The sequence below is a fragment of the Perissodus microlepis genome, chromosome 10 (assembly GCF_051167445.1).
Source record: "Perissodus microlepis isolate ML-2025 ecotype Zambia chromosome 10, ASM5116744v1, whole genome shotgun sequence".
Classification (NCBI taxonomy): domain Eukaryota; kingdom Metazoa; phylum Chordata; class Actinopteri; order Cichliformes; family Cichlidae; genus Perissodus; species Perissodus microlepis.
This window is the reverse complement of record NC_140470.1, coordinates 20,646,416-20,666,444: the sequence shown is the minus strand read 5'-3', so window position 1 is coordinate 20,666,444 and position 20,029 is coordinate 20,646,416. Positions and strand designations below refer to the sequence as shown.

At 37.8% G+C, this 20,029-nt stretch overlaps 1 protein-coding gene across 2 annotated transcripts in view; it reads right to left on the bottom strand.

Moving 5' to 3' along the window:
- rad50 (RAD50 homolog, double strand break repair protein) overlaps positions 1–20,029 on the bottom strand; it is a 33,459-nt gene that overhangs the window by 3,456 nt on the left and 9,974 nt on the right. For both annotated transcript variants that reach the window (XM_084940627.1, XM_084940629.1), the window contains 10 exons: positions 19,037–19,274; positions 16,365–16,554; positions 16,017–16,143; positions 15,213–15,406; positions 14,825–14,935; positions 14,397–14,489; positions 14,028–14,141; positions 13,755–13,882; positions 13,480–13,581; positions 10,577–10,699 (listed from right to left, as the gene is read on the bottom strand). In XM_084940627.1, the coding sequence (XP_084796753.1) occupies positions 10,577–10,699; positions 13,480–13,581; positions 13,755–13,882; positions 14,028–14,141; positions 14,397–14,489; positions 14,825–14,935; positions 15,213–15,406; positions 16,017–16,143; positions 16,365–16,554; positions 19,037–19,274 (1,420 nt within the window). The remainder of the gene's footprint in view (positions 1–10,576; positions 10,700–13,479; positions 13,582–13,754; positions 13,883–14,027; positions 14,142–14,396; positions 14,490–14,824; positions 14,936–15,212; positions 15,407–16,016; positions 16,144–16,364; positions 16,555–19,036; positions 19,275–20,029) is intronic.

Genomic DNA, 20,029 nt, shown 5'->3' with positions numbered 1-20,029 from the left:
TCCCTCCATGGATATGGCTCCACAGATCATCACTGACCCACCACTAAACTGAACAGTGTGACAGGGACCATAATGTTCTCCATGGCTTCTCCAGACCTTTTCACATTATCAAATGTGTTTAGGGTGAACCAGCTCTCATTTTGAAAAGCACAGGGTGTCAGTGGTTGATCTATCAGTTCTGATATTCTGTGCCAAATGCCATTCACGCCTAACAGTGCCCGGCAGAGAGCACACTAGAGTAGGCCCACTAAAAGATGCCGGGCCCTCAAGCCACCCTGATTGTTTGTTCAGAGGCACTCACACGAGTGGCCTGCCAGAGTTCATTTTGTAGGATTCTGGCAGTGCTCATCTGGTTCCTCTTTGCACAAAATTAGCAGATTATGATCCTACTGATGTGTTAAGAACCTCTAACAGCCCTGTCCAGCTGTCCTGGAGTAATTACCTGTCTCCTGGAATTACCTTCATGCTTTAGATATTGTCCTGGAAGACACAGGAAATCTTCTTGCAATGGCAACTACTGACGTGCCATCCTGGAGGAGTTGGACTACCTGTGCAATGTCTGTAGGGTCCGGGTCAATATCCCAAAGTTTATTTGGCTCGATGCTATACTCTGATTAAAAAGTGTTCTTTTAATTTTTGAGCAATATATAAAGGATAAACCTAATTAAAGATAGATGTGTTTATCTACCAAAAAGCCACTTCTACTAGACATTGCTGCATGGGACATCTAAGTTTATTGAAGTGCTATTTCCCTATTCGCAATCAGGTAAAAAGGTTATAACAGAACCATGATAGTGATTACTAAATCTTAAATTCTAAAATAAAAACTTCAAGAACATATTAACAGGTCACATCCTACCATTATGTGTGAGGTAGTTATTAAGCAATCCCCGTGTCTGCACATCTCCAGATATTTATCATTTATTCGACAGTGGATAAATGCGAAGAAAAAAAACAACGTTTGCACAAAATTGAAACATTCAAAAAATAAGCATCTGATCAACTGATTACAAAAAATGAAAAACAACAGCAATGTTTTTTTATCTTTCAATAAATGTATCTATAATATTGACAGGATATGAAATCATACATAAGATACGAGCTCAGCTGGATTTTTTTTCACTTTCCTGAATACCAAGAAACTTTTGGTCTATAATCTAAAACTGATTAGAAACATGAAATGTGGTTTGCAAAAAAAAAAAAATAGCGATAACAGTACAACTAACGGTATGTCTTCCGTAGACCATATATAGTGAATAAACCATGAAGTAAAAATAGAGATAGTAGGGCAAGTATCCGCCTGTCCAACCTATTACATCTTCTTTACAGAACTTCTCATGCAACAAAAGGAAGGTGTGACTAATGACTTCCATTATGTGAGGGTGGTGTAATATTTGTCCCTTTAAAAAGTAATCCCATTTTGAGTTTTATTATCTTGTAATATAATAATACAGCATTTCTTTATATGAAAATACTGCATTAGCATTAGGTAACATTTAGTCTCAAGATGTCTACTAATATCCTAGAATATAACAGAAGTAAGGCAGGGCACTGTCTATCATCCATTGACTTTAGTAGGCTGACTTAATCACATTAGGTTTCAAAAGTTCAGGATGTTTAGTGCAGAATTCAGTATTTTCTTGATGAACTTTGCTATAGAAATACTAAAACTGTTGTATTGTGATGATCTTCCAGTTCAGAAAAAAATCCCAAAAGATTGATTCTGTTCACCTAGATTGCCAGGCCTCTGGAGAACATAAGAGGCCTGGCAATAAGACATGTTGAGGAGGTAATTTAGCCATTTGAATCAGCTGTGTTGGTTTGAGAACACATCTAAAACCTGCAGGACACCGGCGCTTGAGTGACGAAACATTTCAGTGGGAGAAATGTTTTGTCATTCATCCAAGTGACATCATCAGTATCAGTTCTCCCACTGAAAACGCTACGTCTAAGACGAACAGAATCAACCTTTTGGGATTTACTTACCTGGATGATTGAGCATGCATCAAGACTTTTACAACAAAATGTTATTAAGTATTCTTTGTAGAACCTATTGCACATAGAGAAACATGAAGAAAAGGCTTTACATTACGCCACTGTCAGTGCGCCCCAGGGCGGCTGTGGCTACAATGTAGCTAGCCATCACCAGTGTCTGAATGTGTGTGTGAATGGGTGGATGACTGAACGTGTAAAGCGCTTTGGGGTCCTTAGGGACTAAGTAAAGCGCTATACAAATACAGGCCATTTACCATTACATTGCTTCAATACAGGCATGTTTTCAGGGTTGGCAGCAGAGCATAAACTGGACAGACAACCAACTTTGACCAGGGGGGCATTCAGCTCAAGTCACATTGCTAAAAACCCTTGCTATGCATATTTACAACAATATACACACAGTAAAATCATAGAAGACTGCAGCCATTATTCTATGAATTTCTATGTATCAAAAGTGCCAAAATATCTGTCTTGGATTGCAGGAGAAAAAGAGGAGAGACATTTTCTCCAAGTCCAGAAGTGGACCAATCAACTCCCTGCACACTATGATAATGCAGTGATAGTGACTGTGAGCCCACAATATCCTCAACACATTCAATTAGTTTTGCAATTTTGAAGTAGGACCATGATTTAAAACTCGCTGCATAAGCTGAAGAACGACCTCATTTTAATTTGAGATACGTGAGGGGTACTTCCCAAAATCTGACGTGCATAGACTCGTCTGTTTAATGTCCGTCTCAATCAGGCTGAGTACCATGAGTTCTGCACACGCACTAAATTACTGTTGTGTATCATATAGATGCAGCAGAAGAGGTAATTGTTGTCACTCAGATCTCCTGAGACTTTGCTTTGGTAATGTAAAATGACATTCTGCACTCTCATTGGTAATCACTTCAAAAAGGGTTAAAGATCATTAGTGGTTACTTCACCCCTTTTCACTGGAAGTTGCTGACTCTCATTATACGGTAGCTGCAAGTCATTTCCTTTGTTAACGAACGTTTACATTCACAAATCTACAGAGCCCGCTCTACATCTGTGACCCAGTAAACCTGGTGTCTCTTAGAGATGCCCTCGCTTTCCCAGATGTGTTTAAATACTGCTTGCAATGTATTCAAAACTGACGATCTAAGTTGAAAAGTATGAAGCGAGATAGGTCTGAAGGAATCAGATTTCCTTCTTATACAATGACTCACGCTCCTGTACCGACATTTACAAATTTAAATTATACTTGGATAACTTTTCGCTTTTAATGATTGCTAAAAGTTAGAGTGTGAGGCTTGAACTTTCATGGACTTCTGAAGAAGGGCATGAAAGAAAATGTTTAAGAACCGCTGAGCCAACACATATAGACTGTTATTTTGACCAGAATACAATGAAAGCTATGCTGACTCTTCGATAATTAGCAAACACAAACTCTTTAACTTTGACTTTCAACTACCTTCACTTTATTGAAAGTCACATTATCAGTGACTTCTAGCTTTTGCTCAGTTCTGCACAGACAATTTTTGCACACTGATTCATTTTTTTGCGTCCAAATCAAAACATCTTACCATAGAAACCATTTTCTCTGTATTCAAATAGAAACTGTGACCTGGATGTAATGTCTGATGGAAGGCTCTATGCCTTGCTTGCAATCTTGATAACACTGCAGGCTGTCATGCCTTTTCTAACCCACACTTATGGGTAAATGATGCTTCTGCTCTCTTCAGATACCGTACTCAGATGGTATCAGTGATGGTGAGCTCACACATCCTTACCAAGGCCTTTTATCCTTATTAAGTGTCTCTCAGAGTATCCTGATCTCCAAGAATAAACAGTTTGCAAACATGAATATATTTTTAATAGAAAGAAAGGATAATTTAAAAAAAAAAAAAAAAGCCTGATACATTGACAAATAAACGTAACCTTCAGGTGCTTTTGACTTGCTATAACACAGTTGCATTTAAATAGAAAACCCAGACATATCTGTACGACATTTGGCAAGGGCCTCACTGTGTACAATGTCATGCTTTGCTACCTTGCTGATAAATTTTCAATTATTTGCACATTTCAATCATGAAAATCAGCACTGCAAATGCTGAAGCCACATAAAAATGATGGCATTGATAGTTATGCGGTGATACAAAATAGGAAGTGAACTCTCTGCTCTATGAGATGTTTTTTTTTCTGTGCTCGGAAGGCTTGCATTTCGAGCAGGATATTTTTCACCACAATAGCAAATTTAGGTTAATCTAATAAGTAAGTTTAAGTAAGTAAGTCTAAGTATTTTTTTAGGTCATTTAAAAACCTGTTGGAAAAAAACGTCATCATTAGATAAGACTTCTTTTGAACCTTCAAAGTAAATGGATTAGCAGATAATACTAGTGATTCATCTACTAACCATTAACTGGTTAGTATGCAGCACTAAAACAGACATGTACAATCTTTGTTTTTTGCATTAATTCTTGATAAGATCTTACTTCGCCATTACTCAAGTCACAGGTATTGAACTGTGCTTAACACAAAAATAATACACATGTTAAATATTTTGTGCACTCTGAGAAAAATAAGTCAACCCTTGTATCTCAACAGTATTCCTACTAGACTCTGGCTGGGCCACTCTGAAAGATGGATTCTGCTGTGTCTTTCCTTTGATGTTTACATTCACTGTCCTGCAGCATTACCCGGCTTGAGATAGTAAACCTAACATTATGTTTTAGGAATTTAGGCGGTCATTTCGAAAAGCATAAATAGTGGTGAGTGCTCTTTGGAAGTAAATCAAAATCAGTTCTATTAATCCAGAAAAAACCCTGCCCTGGTAGTGGTAGACGCACATCAGGTACAAAGCTACACAGTTAACAACTCTGTTGTGACCTGCCACATTTATTCTGGTACAGCTTTAACTCTTGCTGTGGGGGTTTGATCTAATCGTTTTTATACTGTAACAGTTTCTGTGGGGGGTTGCTTTTGAGTTTTATAGTCATCTTTGCTGGAAAGTCTTTACACAATGACGCATGAGAAAAAAATGGAAGAAAAACTCAGCATTAAGTCGAGTTGCTTTTCAAAACACTCGGAAAAAACAGGCTCTGCAATTGTTTAGCATTTGTTCCTGAAAAGTTAGTCAAACGATTAACTATGGATTTAAATTCTGTTTTTTTTAATCAATCTTACAATCCATTAGGATACAGTAAACTGGAAAGGTGAGAAAGTAAGTAAGTGTATTGTGAAAGTTCACAATATGCCAGGTCTGGGGTATCAGATACAATTTGTTATGGGAGCTTACTTAAGGTTAGCCGTGTAAATGAAGATAACATAGAATAACACATAACTGAAGATAACACAGAAAGATAATATATCATCTTAGCACCCTAACGTAAACTACCTATATCTGTAATAATCTATGGGCCTACAATTAAAAGTCAAAAGCCTGTATTGGTTTCTATTTATGAAAGGCTTTAGCGACCTGAACTCAAAACAAGTGCTCGCATCTGCACTCTGCACACGCAAACATGCTTTCAAACTGCTGACTGCACTGAATAGTTGAACTCTTTGCACACAACAAAGTGTACTGTTTCATACCTAACTCTAAGTTAGACAAAGTTTGTTGCCATGAAATGTAGTGGGGGATGAGTATATGCAAGCAGAACATATAGGTCAAGAGCCAGATAATTCCGAAAACTTAACTTATGCAAGTGTTGCATTATGTAAATCAGGCTGCTAATTAGTCTGCAAATTGTAATTATAGGTGTAATTTAGCATTATTAGGCAGGTCAATATATATCTTTCTAAAGACAAAAAGCATAAAGTAGCAAAGTGTCAGAACTAAAAACCAATGACCTTTCATTGAAACTGATGAAACATTATGAAAGTTTAAAATAAAATGTGCAAATGATTAGCTAGCTGTAGTTTATGAACGCAGTCACATAGAGTCTTGAAAAAAGTTTTCCCAAGATAAATTAACAGCATTATAAAGGCAACTATAAAAAAAGACGAAGAAGTTGAGCAGCAAAACTAGCTTTTTTAATATATTAATTTAAAACTAATCTGCTTTTTGGAATCCATAGAATCTGTTTAGTTACTCAAGAGCCTGGTACTTCACATGAAAGACATGACTCATTTTCAAATTATTTTATTTATAGAATGACTAAAGGCCACCTACTTCGTGCAAGACTGTGAAGTCACTGCAGTGGTGGCTGAGTAATCGTTTTTTTTTTCCTTCACTGAGGCGTCAACAAGACCACCACAGGAGGCAATACGTTCAGTCAACGTCAATAAACAGAGGTTATCTGGACAAGCTGATGTGATGTAACACATCAAGTGGAAAACTGCCCTGTGATCTAGTTGAAATTCTTGGAAGCACCATCCTCTGGGGTAAAGCGAGCCCTGCTTGTTATTAGTAGGCTGTACAATTAGACATTTTGCTTCCCACAATTAAATGAACACGATCAAATAATATTTCAAATGTGTGCTATACCAACAAAGCGCAAAGCAAAAGCACTCAAGCGCTCTTCAAATCACCGCTTGATGGCGTGCCAATCACAGCTGTTTGCTGGCCTGCGAGACATGATGCTTCCTGAATGCACTTGACTGAAGTGATATACTACAAATAACAGACCTGCATATCTGCACATCTATTGAGCCCACAAAGACGCACTGAAATCACCAACACAAGTGCATTCCATTTGGCATGCTGTCCACTAAGCAAAAGAAGTACCTTCAGACCTCACAGAAATGATCAACCCCATGGACAAAAAATAATGTCATTATTTTTCCAAAGTCCCAATAGCTGTCATGTATGCAAAACAAGGCAGATGAAAAAGAGAAGGATCTCTCAGTTGTAGCTTTGCTACAAGTTTTATTCACATCCATCATAAAGCAAACTTTAAAGCTTGCTTCTAGGAAAGGAAAACAAAATAAACACCTTATTTGACTGCAAAGATTAATTAACAGGAATGCAACACAATGTAAAAGTGTAAGCAATGCCCTGTTGATTTAATTTAGTTAGAATTCTTTTAAAACATTTTTCTTCCAAAACTTTTGATGAATTTAGGTTAATAAGGAATACTTAGATAAAGATTTTTCAAAAACAGTAAAAAAAAGATAAAGTTAATAAAAACGTCACTATGCAATACCAGTTAAACTGTATCAGATTTCAGCCTGCACTTGGCCACCAACTCAAAGTACTGGAAGACACTGACATCACTTCCCACCCTGTCAATGCTGCTGACGTTCCAGCTATGAAGCTAAAAACTCTGCGGTAGTTCTGGTGACCTAAATTCAAAGAGCCTCATCAGGAAGACAAGCACAAGTGGTGTCATTACAGTAAAACTACAAAAGCTTTTTAAGACAGAAGACGTGCATAAAACGTACCAATATTTCTTCATGTAGGCAGGAAAGTGGTAATATTTACATATGTATACATTTTTTGAGCTGTGTAAAAATATAAATCAGAATAGTATATATAAATTTGTGATTACATCAACTAGGATTGGTAAGATTGACTTTGCACGCCCTTAGATGAAATCGTGACATGTTTTAATTTAATCTGGATGACCTGCTCTACATTTGTCAGATACCAACTTATACTACCAGTCAAAAGTTTGGACACATGTCATTTTATCGTTTTTTTTTTCTTATTTTCATGACTATTTACATTGTAGATTCTCACTGAAGGCATCAAAACTACGAATGAACACATAGAATTATGAAGTAAACAAAAAGTGTGAAATAACTCAAAACATGCTCAATATTTTAGATTCTTCAAAACAGCCACCCTTTGATTGCTGCTTTGCACACTCTTAGGATTCTCTCCATGACTTTCATGAGGTAGTCACCTGAAATGGTTTTCCAACAGTCTTTAAGGAGTTCCTAGACATGCTGAGCACTTGTTGACCCTTTTGCCTTCACTCTGCAGTCCATCTCATCCCAAACCATCTGAATTTGCCACAGGTGACTGTGGAATGTTGCAGGATGCTTTTGTAGCCATGCTGATTCAGTGTGCCTTCAATTTTGAACAAATTCCCAACAGTGTCACCAGCAAAGCACCCCCAACCATCACACCTCCATGCTTCACGGTAGGAACCATGCACCATCCGTGACCACCGGTTCACCTTTTCTGAGTCGCACAAAGACATCGGGGGTGGAACAAAAAGATCTCAAATGTGGACTCATCAGACCAAAGCACGGATTTCCACTGGTCTAATGTCCATTCCTTGTTTTTCTTGGTCCAAGCAAATCTCTTTTGCTTGTTGCTTTTCCTTAGTAGTGGTTTATTAGCAGCTATTTGACTATAAAGGCTGGATTTGCGCAGTCTCCTCTGCACATTTGATGTTTAGAGGAGACTGCTACTAGGACTCTATTTATCCTCAGCAGCAGAGGTAACTCTTGGTCTTCCTTTCCTGGGCTGGTCCTCGCGTGAACTAGTTTTGTCGTAGCATTTGATGGTTTTTGTGACTACACTTGGGGACACATTCAAAGTTTTAGCAATTCCCTGGACTGACTGACCTTCAGTTTTTAAAAGTAATGATGGGCAGTCTTTTTACTTAGCTGATTGGTTCTTGCCATAATACGAATTCTAACATGCCTTAACACATGCTCAATCATCCAGATAAGTAAATGTCAAGAGGTTGCTTCTGTTTGTCTGGATGGAACGTTTTCATTCGGAGAAACATTCCGTCACTCATCCAAGTGACTTCTTCAGTCTCAGCTGACTGCAGGTTTCCCCAACCTTATAAACAGTACATTTATACAATGACTGAAACTGAATGGACAAATGGCTGTGAGGTCAGTTCCTTGATCATTAGTTTGCAAATTGTCAAGACCACTGATCAACAACCACAATGACAAAACATTTCTCCCACTGAAAATGCTACATCCAGATGAAAAGAATCAACCTTTTGGGATGAATTCTAACAATTGTCAAATAGGGCTATTAGTTGTGTACCAACCTGACTTCTGCACAACACAACTGATGCTCCCAACCCCATTAAGAAGGCAAGAAATTCCAATAATGAACCCTGACAAGGCTCACCTGTGAAGTGAAACCATTTCAGGTGACTACATCATGAAGCTCACTGACAGAAGGCCAAGGCTGTCAACAAACCAAGGAGTGGCTACTTTGAGGAAACTAAAAAATAAAACCTATTTAGAGCTTTTTTTTGCTACACGACTCCATATCTTGCTTCATATATTTAGTGTCTTCAGTATGTATCTACAATGTAGAAAGTAATTAACTTACAGAAAATCCATTAAATGAGAAAGTGTGTCCAAACTTTTGACTGGTCGTGTATGTTACTAGGTCACATTGAGGTTTTTACCCCCCCTCTTTCATTTAAACCATCTTGTGACATAAAAAAAATTAATAGACGTGGAAAGTTGGTTTGCACTTTCTAACCAGCAGCCATGAATCCAACATTTTATAAAATGAAATTTTTAGTGTAGATGTTAAGTGTGACTGAAGAAGAACACATCTCAGCAGATATTAATAAAACTGTACTTTGATGTGGAAATGAACCTCTCTCTAAGCGAAGTTTGAAATTGAAGCAAGTGAATTTTTTCCCTCAGATATGCATAGACGTCCAATTAAGGCCTAACTAGTTAATGAAGTTCTGACACAAGACCTACTAGTACTGTTCAAACTGCAACAATGCAAACAGTACATCAACTCAGAAAGAAAGGTTCCATGTAATGTCTGAAGTTTACAACACCCTGCTTAACTCAACTTTTACAGCCCTATAGTCCTACCAGAGCCCTGATGTCTACAAACCAACAGCTCTTGGACATTCCTAGAGAGAGGCTAATAAGCAGAGGTGATAGGGCCTGTTTATCTGTGAAACAATCTGCTTTCTCACATTAAAGCTGCCCAATCTCTCAGTCATTTTGAAAACGCTGTAAAAACCTATTTATTTTTACTTGCTTTATCCTTGCTTTTTATTGTGCAAACACAGACACGTTTACTTCTATAATTTTTTTTATTTAATGATTTTTGTTTTTTTAAATTGAGGTTTATGGTTTTTATTGCGTATATCTGTTTATATTTATTGTAGACTCACTCATAGATATGTATTATGTAGATTTTGTGTAGCATGTATAGCACTTCTTGATCTCTGATGAAGACTCACAAGTCTCACATTAACAAGTTACTGCTCTAATACAAGGGAATGTGTCAAAAACTCTGAACTCCTGACACACATTTCACTATGCATTTCATGTTATTTATCTGTGGTTTTACCCTGAAACTAATCAATCTCATCTGTTTCAGTATGTGTCACCATACACTTCCATTTTCCCAAGCTGAGTAAGTAGCTGACTAAACTGCTTAGCCATGTTTCTGCAAGTGACACCCTCTTATACGTGAGGGAAAAGCACAAAAATCTGCACAAGATAGAACTGCGATAATTTGCATCAGTTGACACTGTCATTTCCTGTTGACATTGCAAAGTATCACAAAATATGGTAGAAATCTTTCTTTATTCAACAAAGCTGTCAAATGAAAACTATTTACAGAATTTTAAAAGACCATAAATCAGATGTTATGTATGGAGAACTATTTTTTGTTAATAACCACAAGCTGTATATATGCATATGTTAAGACAAAACTTACTGATCAAGAGCCTTGTAGTAGAGATCCAGGTCCTTGATGACCAGTTCTGTGGTCCTCATTGTAATCATCTTGTTTCTGTAGCGCTCATCAGCTTTGTCATACTGATCCTCTCGCAGCTCTTTCCTGTAAGCAATAATTTCAAATTGCACTTTTAGTTTAATGATAAATCGTTGAATAATAGAGAATGACATGGTTTTCTGTTACTGTTTCTCAACACTACCCAGGGCTTTGATAACTGCATTTTTTTTAACTTAAACCACTTTTAGTACACTAGGACACGTCAGTACTACAGTATTAGTGCATTAGATGTCAGTCGTCTAACGCAGCGGTCCCCAACCCCTGGTCGTTTAGTACCGGGCCGCGAGAGTTGAGGCGCAGGGGTGAAATTTGTGGTTTTCAGGGTTTTTATCGTGTGTTATGGATAAATTTTCTTTTTTTGGTACTGGCCACACAGAAAAAATAAATAACTTCCTAGTGCACGATCACCTGTCTTTGCCTTTAAAAGAGTTCGAGTGCTACTTCCTAATCACAAAAGACCCACGAACTGACACGGAATGGATCTGCAACCCATTTGTCAATAAACCGGGTGAATCCAGCATGTCTGTGCAAGAAGAAGATCAACTGTTAGAGATCACAACAGGCCTTAAAAGTATGTTCAAGACATCAACTTTGCCGGTATTCTGGATAAAAGTTGTGGCAGAATACCCCAAGATTGCCACAACAGCACTAAAAACTATGTTTCCATTTCCAACATCTGTGTGAAGCGGGGTTTTCTGCAGTTACAGCTACCAAAACAAAATCGCGGAGCAGACTAAGCATAAGCAACACACTTCGGGTGTCACTGTCCCCCATTACGCCCAGGTGGGATCGTCTCGTTGCAGAGAAACAGGGCTCTCATTGATTTAGCATTATGGCGAATTATATATTTTCAAGTACTTTATATTTGTTTTGTAGTTGTGTGTCTTATTTTGAAAGAAATATTTAACTGTTACCATAGCGACCAGAGAGCATTAAGGGGCAGAGAGGAGGATGTTACTCTCAATGTTGTTGGTGCATTTCAGGAAGATGCTGCTTTGAGATTATTATTAGATTTACAAGATACCACAGCTTTTGTCTTGGTCATATCATTTTATTTTGTTGTATTTAACTGCGACACCTTAAAGGCCGGTCCGTGAAAATATTGTCTGACATTAAAGCGGTCCATATCGCAAAAAAGGTTGGGGACCGCTGGTCTAATGTCTAACATACAAGTGCACTACTACACTCAGACAGTGTAAAAGTGTAAAATGAAAAATTGGTATGCAAGATTTTGTTCAAATATACACCGAGACAATAAAAGATGATCTTAACTTACCTCTTATTTTATGTTTGCATATTTATGTGCCTTATGGCAGCGGTCCCCAACCTTTTTTGCGCCACGGACCGGTTTATGCCCGACAATATTTTCACGGACCGGCCTTTAAGGTGTCGCAGATAAATACAACAAAATAAAACTAGTACCGGTACCGAAAAAAAGGTTTATTCATAACACACGTGAAAAGACCCAGGAAAACCGAGTTAACGATAAAAACGATAACAAAATAACGCTGAAAACCGATAAAAACCCTGAAAACCATACATTTCACACCTGAGCCTCAACTCTCGCGGCCCGGTACCAAACGACTCACGGACCGGTACCGGTCCGAGGCCCAGGGATTGGGGACCGCTGCTTTATGGTTTACCTACACATGTCAAATTACATGCTTGAAAAGTTGATTTTGTAAGCTGGACTAATTCACATAGCTTAACATCCCATTGCCTTTGAGTACATTTTTACAATTATTTCATGTTTACAGCCCTTAAATACAGCAAAATATTAGTCCAGTTATGCTCCACCACATTCATGTCATTATAGTCAAATGCCAGATCATTCCCAGTAGGGCTGGGCCATATTATACTGTTGAAGGTAATACCGCTGTAATGTTAGGCAATGACAAGAAAATGAAAATTCACAATAGAATGTGGGTAAAACGCGCATGCGCAGTGCCTTTGTATTCATACACACATACGGAGAATGAGAAAGGCTAAAACAGATTGTTGAATTGGTTTGTAAAAATGGTGCAACTTCAGTGATGTGGAACTGGTTTGATTTTTGTCCATCAGATAGCTCCAAAGCACATTTTTTTGTAGAACATGCAAGCGGGCCGTCGTTATTACCGTATTTTTCGGACTATAAGGCACTCTTAAAAGCCTTTAATTTTCTCAAAAATCGACAGTGCACCTTATAATCCGACGTTACAATTGTGGAAAATGACATGTTGCAGGCTCAGAAATGGTAAAAAGGGTTGGTGGCTAAGAACCTCTGGGGTCCTAAGATGTACCTGTGTGCCTTGGTTACTGAACACCTGATCATAGAGGAGAAACTCTTGGACAAACAGACAGAGGTGTATCATAATAGGATGACTTCACACACTCGGCTGTACACTCTATGGTACACATAAGTATTGGTATTAATATTCTGACAGGGATCTGAACAATACACAGTATTTATAAATGAAAGCAAATAAAGTTCTAATTCACAGCAGTCTAATCCAGAATATATACAGATATAGCAGAGGTGTTATTGCTGCGAAAAACATCAACAATAATGGTTAATCATGCTGTGTTTTTATTATATGATAACATTTATTTCTACTGAATTAGCTCAACGTCTGTCGGGAAGGAAGATCTATTGGAGATTCACTTCTTGTCATCCTCATTTGTTTTACACAGAACCTGAATGGACAGCTGCTTTTGGGATATCATGTTTTTCCACAATTTTCCAATCAGTTTTCTTATTTGTATTATTTCCTCATTTTCTGCATGACCATATGTGTATAGAGTAAGCTCTGTATGTGTAAGTGCCGCATATCTGCATGTTTCACCTATAATGCAGTATCTCCTCCTCAAAGCCTTTCTGTCGGCCCAATGCAATACTGCGGTTTCTTTTCAAATCCTCCAGCTTGCGCTCTGCTTCACGCCGTTCTCTGGAAAACCACAGAAAGAGATGAAGGGAAGGAATTTAAAATACTACAAACAGCTCTGTAACATTTACAAGTGTCAAGTGTGGCATTTCTGATGTGACGGAGACTGAAACTGTTTTAATTGCTTGGTTGCTTCACCAATCGTGGAAAATTGATGATGGGTGTGGTGCTCTTACTTGCGTAGCTGCATGACTTGCATGTTGCCCATGTCCCTCATAAGAGCCTCACGTTTACCCACAACTTCTTTCAACTCCTCAACACGTTTTCTCAATGTCAAGTTGTCATGTAACCAGCGCTCCTGGACCTAAGATTCATTAAGAAGGTTTAAACTTTTAAAAAAGTGCTTGCCGTACTCATGTAGCTAGAGTTAGGCGAATCTAAAATAAAGTTTCTTAACTTCGTTTTAAAGTTACAAAACATGAAACAGCGTTTGCTCTGTTGTCCTGTACCTTTTGAGTGTCTATGTCCTGACGGATGTTTCCCATTTCCTTATTAATTTTCTCCTTATGCTTCTCAGCTTCATGGAGCTGAGTGTTAGTTTCATGGAGCTCAGACTCTTTTTGCTGCAATGATAGGGTCCATGAAAGGGTTAAACACATTCAGAAATAATAAAATCAACACATTTACAGTCAAGCTTCTACAGCTAATCTCACAAGAAACAATGCTAAAGTGTTAAAATCAAAAAGTTGGTGTTTCAAAGTTATATAAAATATATGCGTACCTTTTACTCCGAGGCTACAATTCAATATATGTCACAGAATAAATCACTGGGGGTGGGGGTTGTGATGCATCTTGTACAACAGTGCCAAACATGTTACCTCTTTGTATTCATCTTTGCCCTCATCGACATATTTAGTGATGTCTTTTTCCAAAGTGGTGATCGCCTTTAATCTCTCTTTAATGGAGCTGATCTGTCAGAAACAGTCAGAATTCAGACTTAGATAAACAGATATTCACAGTTTATTTGTGGCAGAACAAAGGTCTTACAAAAACATAATTCTCTGTCATTATCTATTAATTTGTGTGTGTGTGTGTGTGTGTGTGTGTGTGTGTGTGTGTGTGTGTGTGTGTGTGTGTGTGCAAAATACAAAAAACTATGACATGACATGCACAGCAAATTAAATGGAAAAGAAACTTTAAATGAAAACGATAACAAGTAATTGCTCCGTAAATGTAAAGTTCTGTGCTGTTTTTTCATTATAGAGAAAGCACGTTCCAAAAGAGACAAAAGTGAGACTGTGTCCACCTTCTCCTGCCCTTCTTCCTGCTTCTGCCTCTTGCGCTCCAGCAACTCTTGTTTCTCCTGCTGTAGCTTCTCCAGAGCGGCAGACAGAGGGGACAGCTGTTCCTTTGCCTCCTGGTAAACCACAAAGTGGAACAGGAAAAAAAACCCACACACAAAAAAGGGACAACATAGAAAATTTATAGAATTTTTTTTAAACCATGCAACTAAAAATAAACAACGTTCACCAAACATCTGGTAGCCATATATAATGAATATATAAGACTTGATTGTATGATTATGGTACATTTCTGTTATTTTGTATTATGAGTATGAGAATAAAGTGTGAAACATTTTAATCTTCATGTGAATATAAAATATGTAAGCACAACAAAAAAAGAAAAAAAAATACCCTGATGTCTCTGGTCAAGGATTGGATCTCAGTGGTGAACTCGGCACACTGCTCCTCCAGCTGCTGCTGTTTCTGCATGTCACTGCTCAGCTGGAGCTTTTCTGCTCGTGTCTCATTCACTGCACTTCTAAGCATCTGTATCTGTTCCTGCTGGTCCTGGATCAGCTTACGTTTCAACTCCATCTTGCTGGAAGCTGAAAATATACAAAGAGGTAAAGAGAAAGAAAAAACAACTAGCAACTAGAGACACATCAACAAACCAGCCAGGGACCCATATCACACGATTTCCAGCATCTTTGGTCACTGATGACCGGCAGGGTCAATGCATACCATTTTATTCATGAACAACATGCATACAGCGGTGCAAGCGAACAGTTATATGAGAGTAAATCGCAGGTGGAACAAAAATGTTTGTAACAATAAATCCAATCAGACAATTAGATCATCATCAACAGGCTGAACGAGGACATCTTAAAGAAGCTAACAAATGGCTAGCAGCCTCGGTATGAGCAAAGAATCAAAGCAGTAAAACTGTTTAAGCTGTTTCAGTGAAAAAAGTAATCTAGTGTTTGAGCGAAATCAATAAAACAGCCCTTCTCGAATAACTGCTTCTATATCTTCATACCCCCCTCCCAGTCACACTCCTTATGTAGGTCCTCAGAGCATGATAATTGAGCCAAATTTTTAAATAAAAAAAAAAAAAAAGAAAGAAAGAAAAGATTTTGAGTGCCAAAGTTAGAAAATTAAGAATGTAAGAGACACAATTTCCCCATGAATGGATGTGCTTGCTTTGTGTCATCTTACTGGTGTCTAACTTGTGCTGAGTTTCTTGTTTCTCCTGACTGACTTGTTGTGTGGTTCTGGTCAGGTCTACTCCTTGGAGTTTTGCTGCATGCTGAGCGATTTTCCTCTCCACTTCCTTAAGCTCCATCTGAAAAGCAAAAGAAAATCCAAAAAAGGACATTGCTTAAATGGAACTCTAATAACAACATCAATCAACAAGAATAATTTATAGCCAATTAAATATCAGGAAAACAAAGAAGAGAATGAAGAAAGGTGAGAAAATGAAGGCCCACAAAGGTTTAAGCTGGGTAAAGAGAGATCAGGAAAGATATAAGTGCAAGTCCAGAACGACAGGCAGGAGGTTAATACCAGATATCTGTCCATGAGAGAAATGTCCTGCAAGCAGGCCTTGGCAGTTTCTTCCTCAGACATCAGTGTGCCAAGCAGAGTCTCCTGCTCCTCCACGTCACCCTTCAACCTCTCAATTTCTCTATTCACAGTCTGTAGATGGTTTTTCAACTCCGGTAGCTCCTTTTCCTGAAGCTGTACAATGGACTGTCTGAGAGACATGACAATGAAAAGTAAATATACTTTGAAAGTGTGACACTTATTAAAAACCTGTATGTACAACAATGTCTCCTTTTGACACCTTGTTATTAAAGTCTACAAGCATATTTGGAGGCACATTTTCAAATATCTGTCACATAACTATGAAAGAAGAGTTTTGGAGTCATGTCGTACGTACACTCGAGTTATTATAATATACAACTGCAAAACATAACAGAATTATTATTCAACATTATTAATAGTTAAAAGACGTCAATCTCCACCCCCCAAAAAACAAATCAAACCAAACCGAAATAAACCTTAAGGGCATTTGAGCGGATGGTGGGGGTGCGGGGAAAAAAGAAAACTCTTAAACCCCCACAGTTCTCACGATTCATCTTGTGAAAAACCACCTTTTCATCAGTCTCTGTCATAGAAATGGCTGTTAATATACTAATTTATAAACCAATAGTCAACCTTTTGTTATCTGACAAAGTTGAATTCATGTAAAAACAAAAACGCTTTAAAAAGGTGTACTACATCCCACAAAAAGGTAAGTGTTCTCAGACTAACAATTCTGATAAGGTTGCTAACCTCATTTCACTTGAATAAAGGCAGCTTTTGAGAGACTGTGCAATCGCTGGGTAGATTTTTCAGATAACGTTCCTGAATGGCTCAAATCACGTATCACTGACAGGAAATTCTTCATCTTTGGCGGAGATTGAGTATCACTCTGTGATGTTCTACACGGCAGTTGTCATTGAAGTTGACAGTAGTTACATTTCTCACATTACTGTACATGTTGCTATTTACCACCCTTATCAGACAGCATAACATTTGTTACCAAGACAATGATGTACTGAACTATCTGGCCATACATTTAACTGACATTAACAAAAGGATTACTGCATTTTATCTTCACAAATAGATTTTCAGAACTTTGCTACTACAGTTTTTGACTTTTATGTCCCAAACTGTGGAATAGCCCACCTGAAAACATTAGGAAAACAAACTGCTGATAACTCCGTGAAACTCTTGAAAGCAAACTGTTGTGTCTATAATGTCTGTTTTCTGAAGGAGAGGAGAGGAGAGAGATAACACACATATAATATAAGATATCCTGTCCCACGACACACAGTGGCCATACTATATGTGCTGAAAGGGGACACCTCTTAAACTAGTGTTTCTACTTAACTAACTTAAGTGGAAACACTCGTCAGAGTTAACTAATTTAACTTTATCTAGTGTTTCCACTGTAAAGCTGCACCTACTAATGAGTTTAGCTACATTTAGCTGAGCATTTAATCATCTTATTGCTTCCAAGTTAAAGAGACCTAATAAAAACAAACATCCCTTTTGAGAGACACTTGGCCTACTTCAATGTCCTGAATTTGAACCACAGGCAGCCAAGACATTTGGTGCATTGCAGGGTCACTGAAGACGGGCTGTGCCTCATATGATAATACAATCAAAAGAAAAAGTAATGGCATATCAGATGACTCAGAGGCTCAACTCAGACTCTGGTTGTAGAGATCACAGCTATATAAGGTGAATTAATTAAGTATGCACGCATAAAATCAGCTCATATGAACTCATTGGAAACATTGTCACACAGCCCTGTAGCAGAATATTCACACCCTTTGAAAGATGGCAGCTGATAAAAGTTTTTCCATCTCCATTAATAAAAAGAAGCAAACCTAATACACAGGCAGCCACAAGGTGGGGCTGAAAACCCTCGAACAATTTAAGTACGTGACTATTTACATAAGAATATTTGTAAATATGACACTGAAATGTTTTAGTTTTTTGTATACATGTTTCTCTGACTATCATCACACTCATTATAAAAGTTAACATGAAAGGTTGTCCTGACAAGAACAACAAAAAAGTGTCTGTCGGCTTACTAAACTATGTTCATCTCAGAGATTTAACATACAGTGTGTGTGTGTGTGTGTGTGTGTGTGTGTGTGTGTGTGTGTGTCCAGAATTTAGAACTATGACACTCTAGCTCCATCTACTGGAAAGGAAAGAGAACAAGAGACTGTCCACAGGCTAATTTATTTCCTTGTTAGGAAGAAAAATGTTAACTCTGTAAATTTTGGAAAAATCAATTAAAGATATTTACTTTTATGGTCATTTATTTATTTAAAAAAATCAAACTCAGTATTGGAACCTTATGCTACACAGTCCTATAGACTGGTGTTTATCAGTCTATATGCAGTGCTGCTTAAATGCCTGCTGCTTATTACAACTGGGTGACTACAGAAAAGACATCAGGGATTTGTTCTTTGCACTGTTTTATGGTAGAGTTTTAAATTACTATGATGCTAAACAACAACAGTTCTGGTCTTCTATTTTTTATTACTCTTTATTTTTTCAATTTTTTTTCTAGTTCTAATTTTGTTGAGGGTATCACCTGACATTTGTTTTTACTCGAGTTTAGAAGCAGAAAAAAAACAATCAAACTCAGATCAGAGACCCCTCTGGTTCAGTACCTCACAGGTTTGAGAGCCATCATCTCATCTTTCTTCCTCTCCTTCCTCTTCAGGTCCTGCTCTGTATTTTTAAGTTTGTCCGGCACCAGGCGTAACTTCGACTGCATGTCGTTGATAACCTCCTGCAGATCAGACTCAGAGGGGAACGTCCGCTGGCACACTGGGCAGCAGGGCTCCCTGTCCTCTGTCAGCTGACTGATGAATTGGGTGTACACTGCTGTGGCTCCAGCTAGCATGGCTATACCAGGACAGGTGCAGAAAGAGAAAATTTATTAATCATTGTGTAATATTTGAATTGCTTTGACAATTACTAGAAAAGACACCAACCAACCACACTATACATTAGGCTTTTAGTTAAAATGGGCATGCATACTAAAGTCAAGTAATCACTTCCTTGGTTAACTTACTGCATACCCAGAGAATACATATATAGTTATATTCAATAGGAAATACTTTTCTTGATTGTGTGATGCTTTTGAATATGTCAACCAATTTTAACAAAGTTGATTCACTCTTCGAGGTTATAGCGCAGATGGAAAGATGTTGTTACATTAATTTATAATGTAGTCAAACGCACAGAAGAGGCATTTAAAGAGCGACACACTGAACCTGTTAAATCCACCCAGCAACACAAAGGATTCTGTATTTCTTTAGAATGAACCTCATCAACCTCTGCAACATCTTATCTACATAAAAGATAAAATGTATATTAATGATGGACATGTTCATCACCTGTTGATCTGCCAAGTTTTAAAGAATAAGTCTGGCACTTTGGCTGTGGCCATCTTGGGTTTTTTTTTAGTTTTTTTAGACAAGACATGATGATCAAGGACTAATCAATAAGTAGCTACTCTGCTTTATCCTCATTTTTACACTACATTGTGTTATTACAATGAACACCACTATATAAAACAGGAATAACAACTAGCAACTTATTGGGAAAGTAATTATGACAAAGTAAGTTCTATACAACTGGACTTTTTGCAGCCAGAG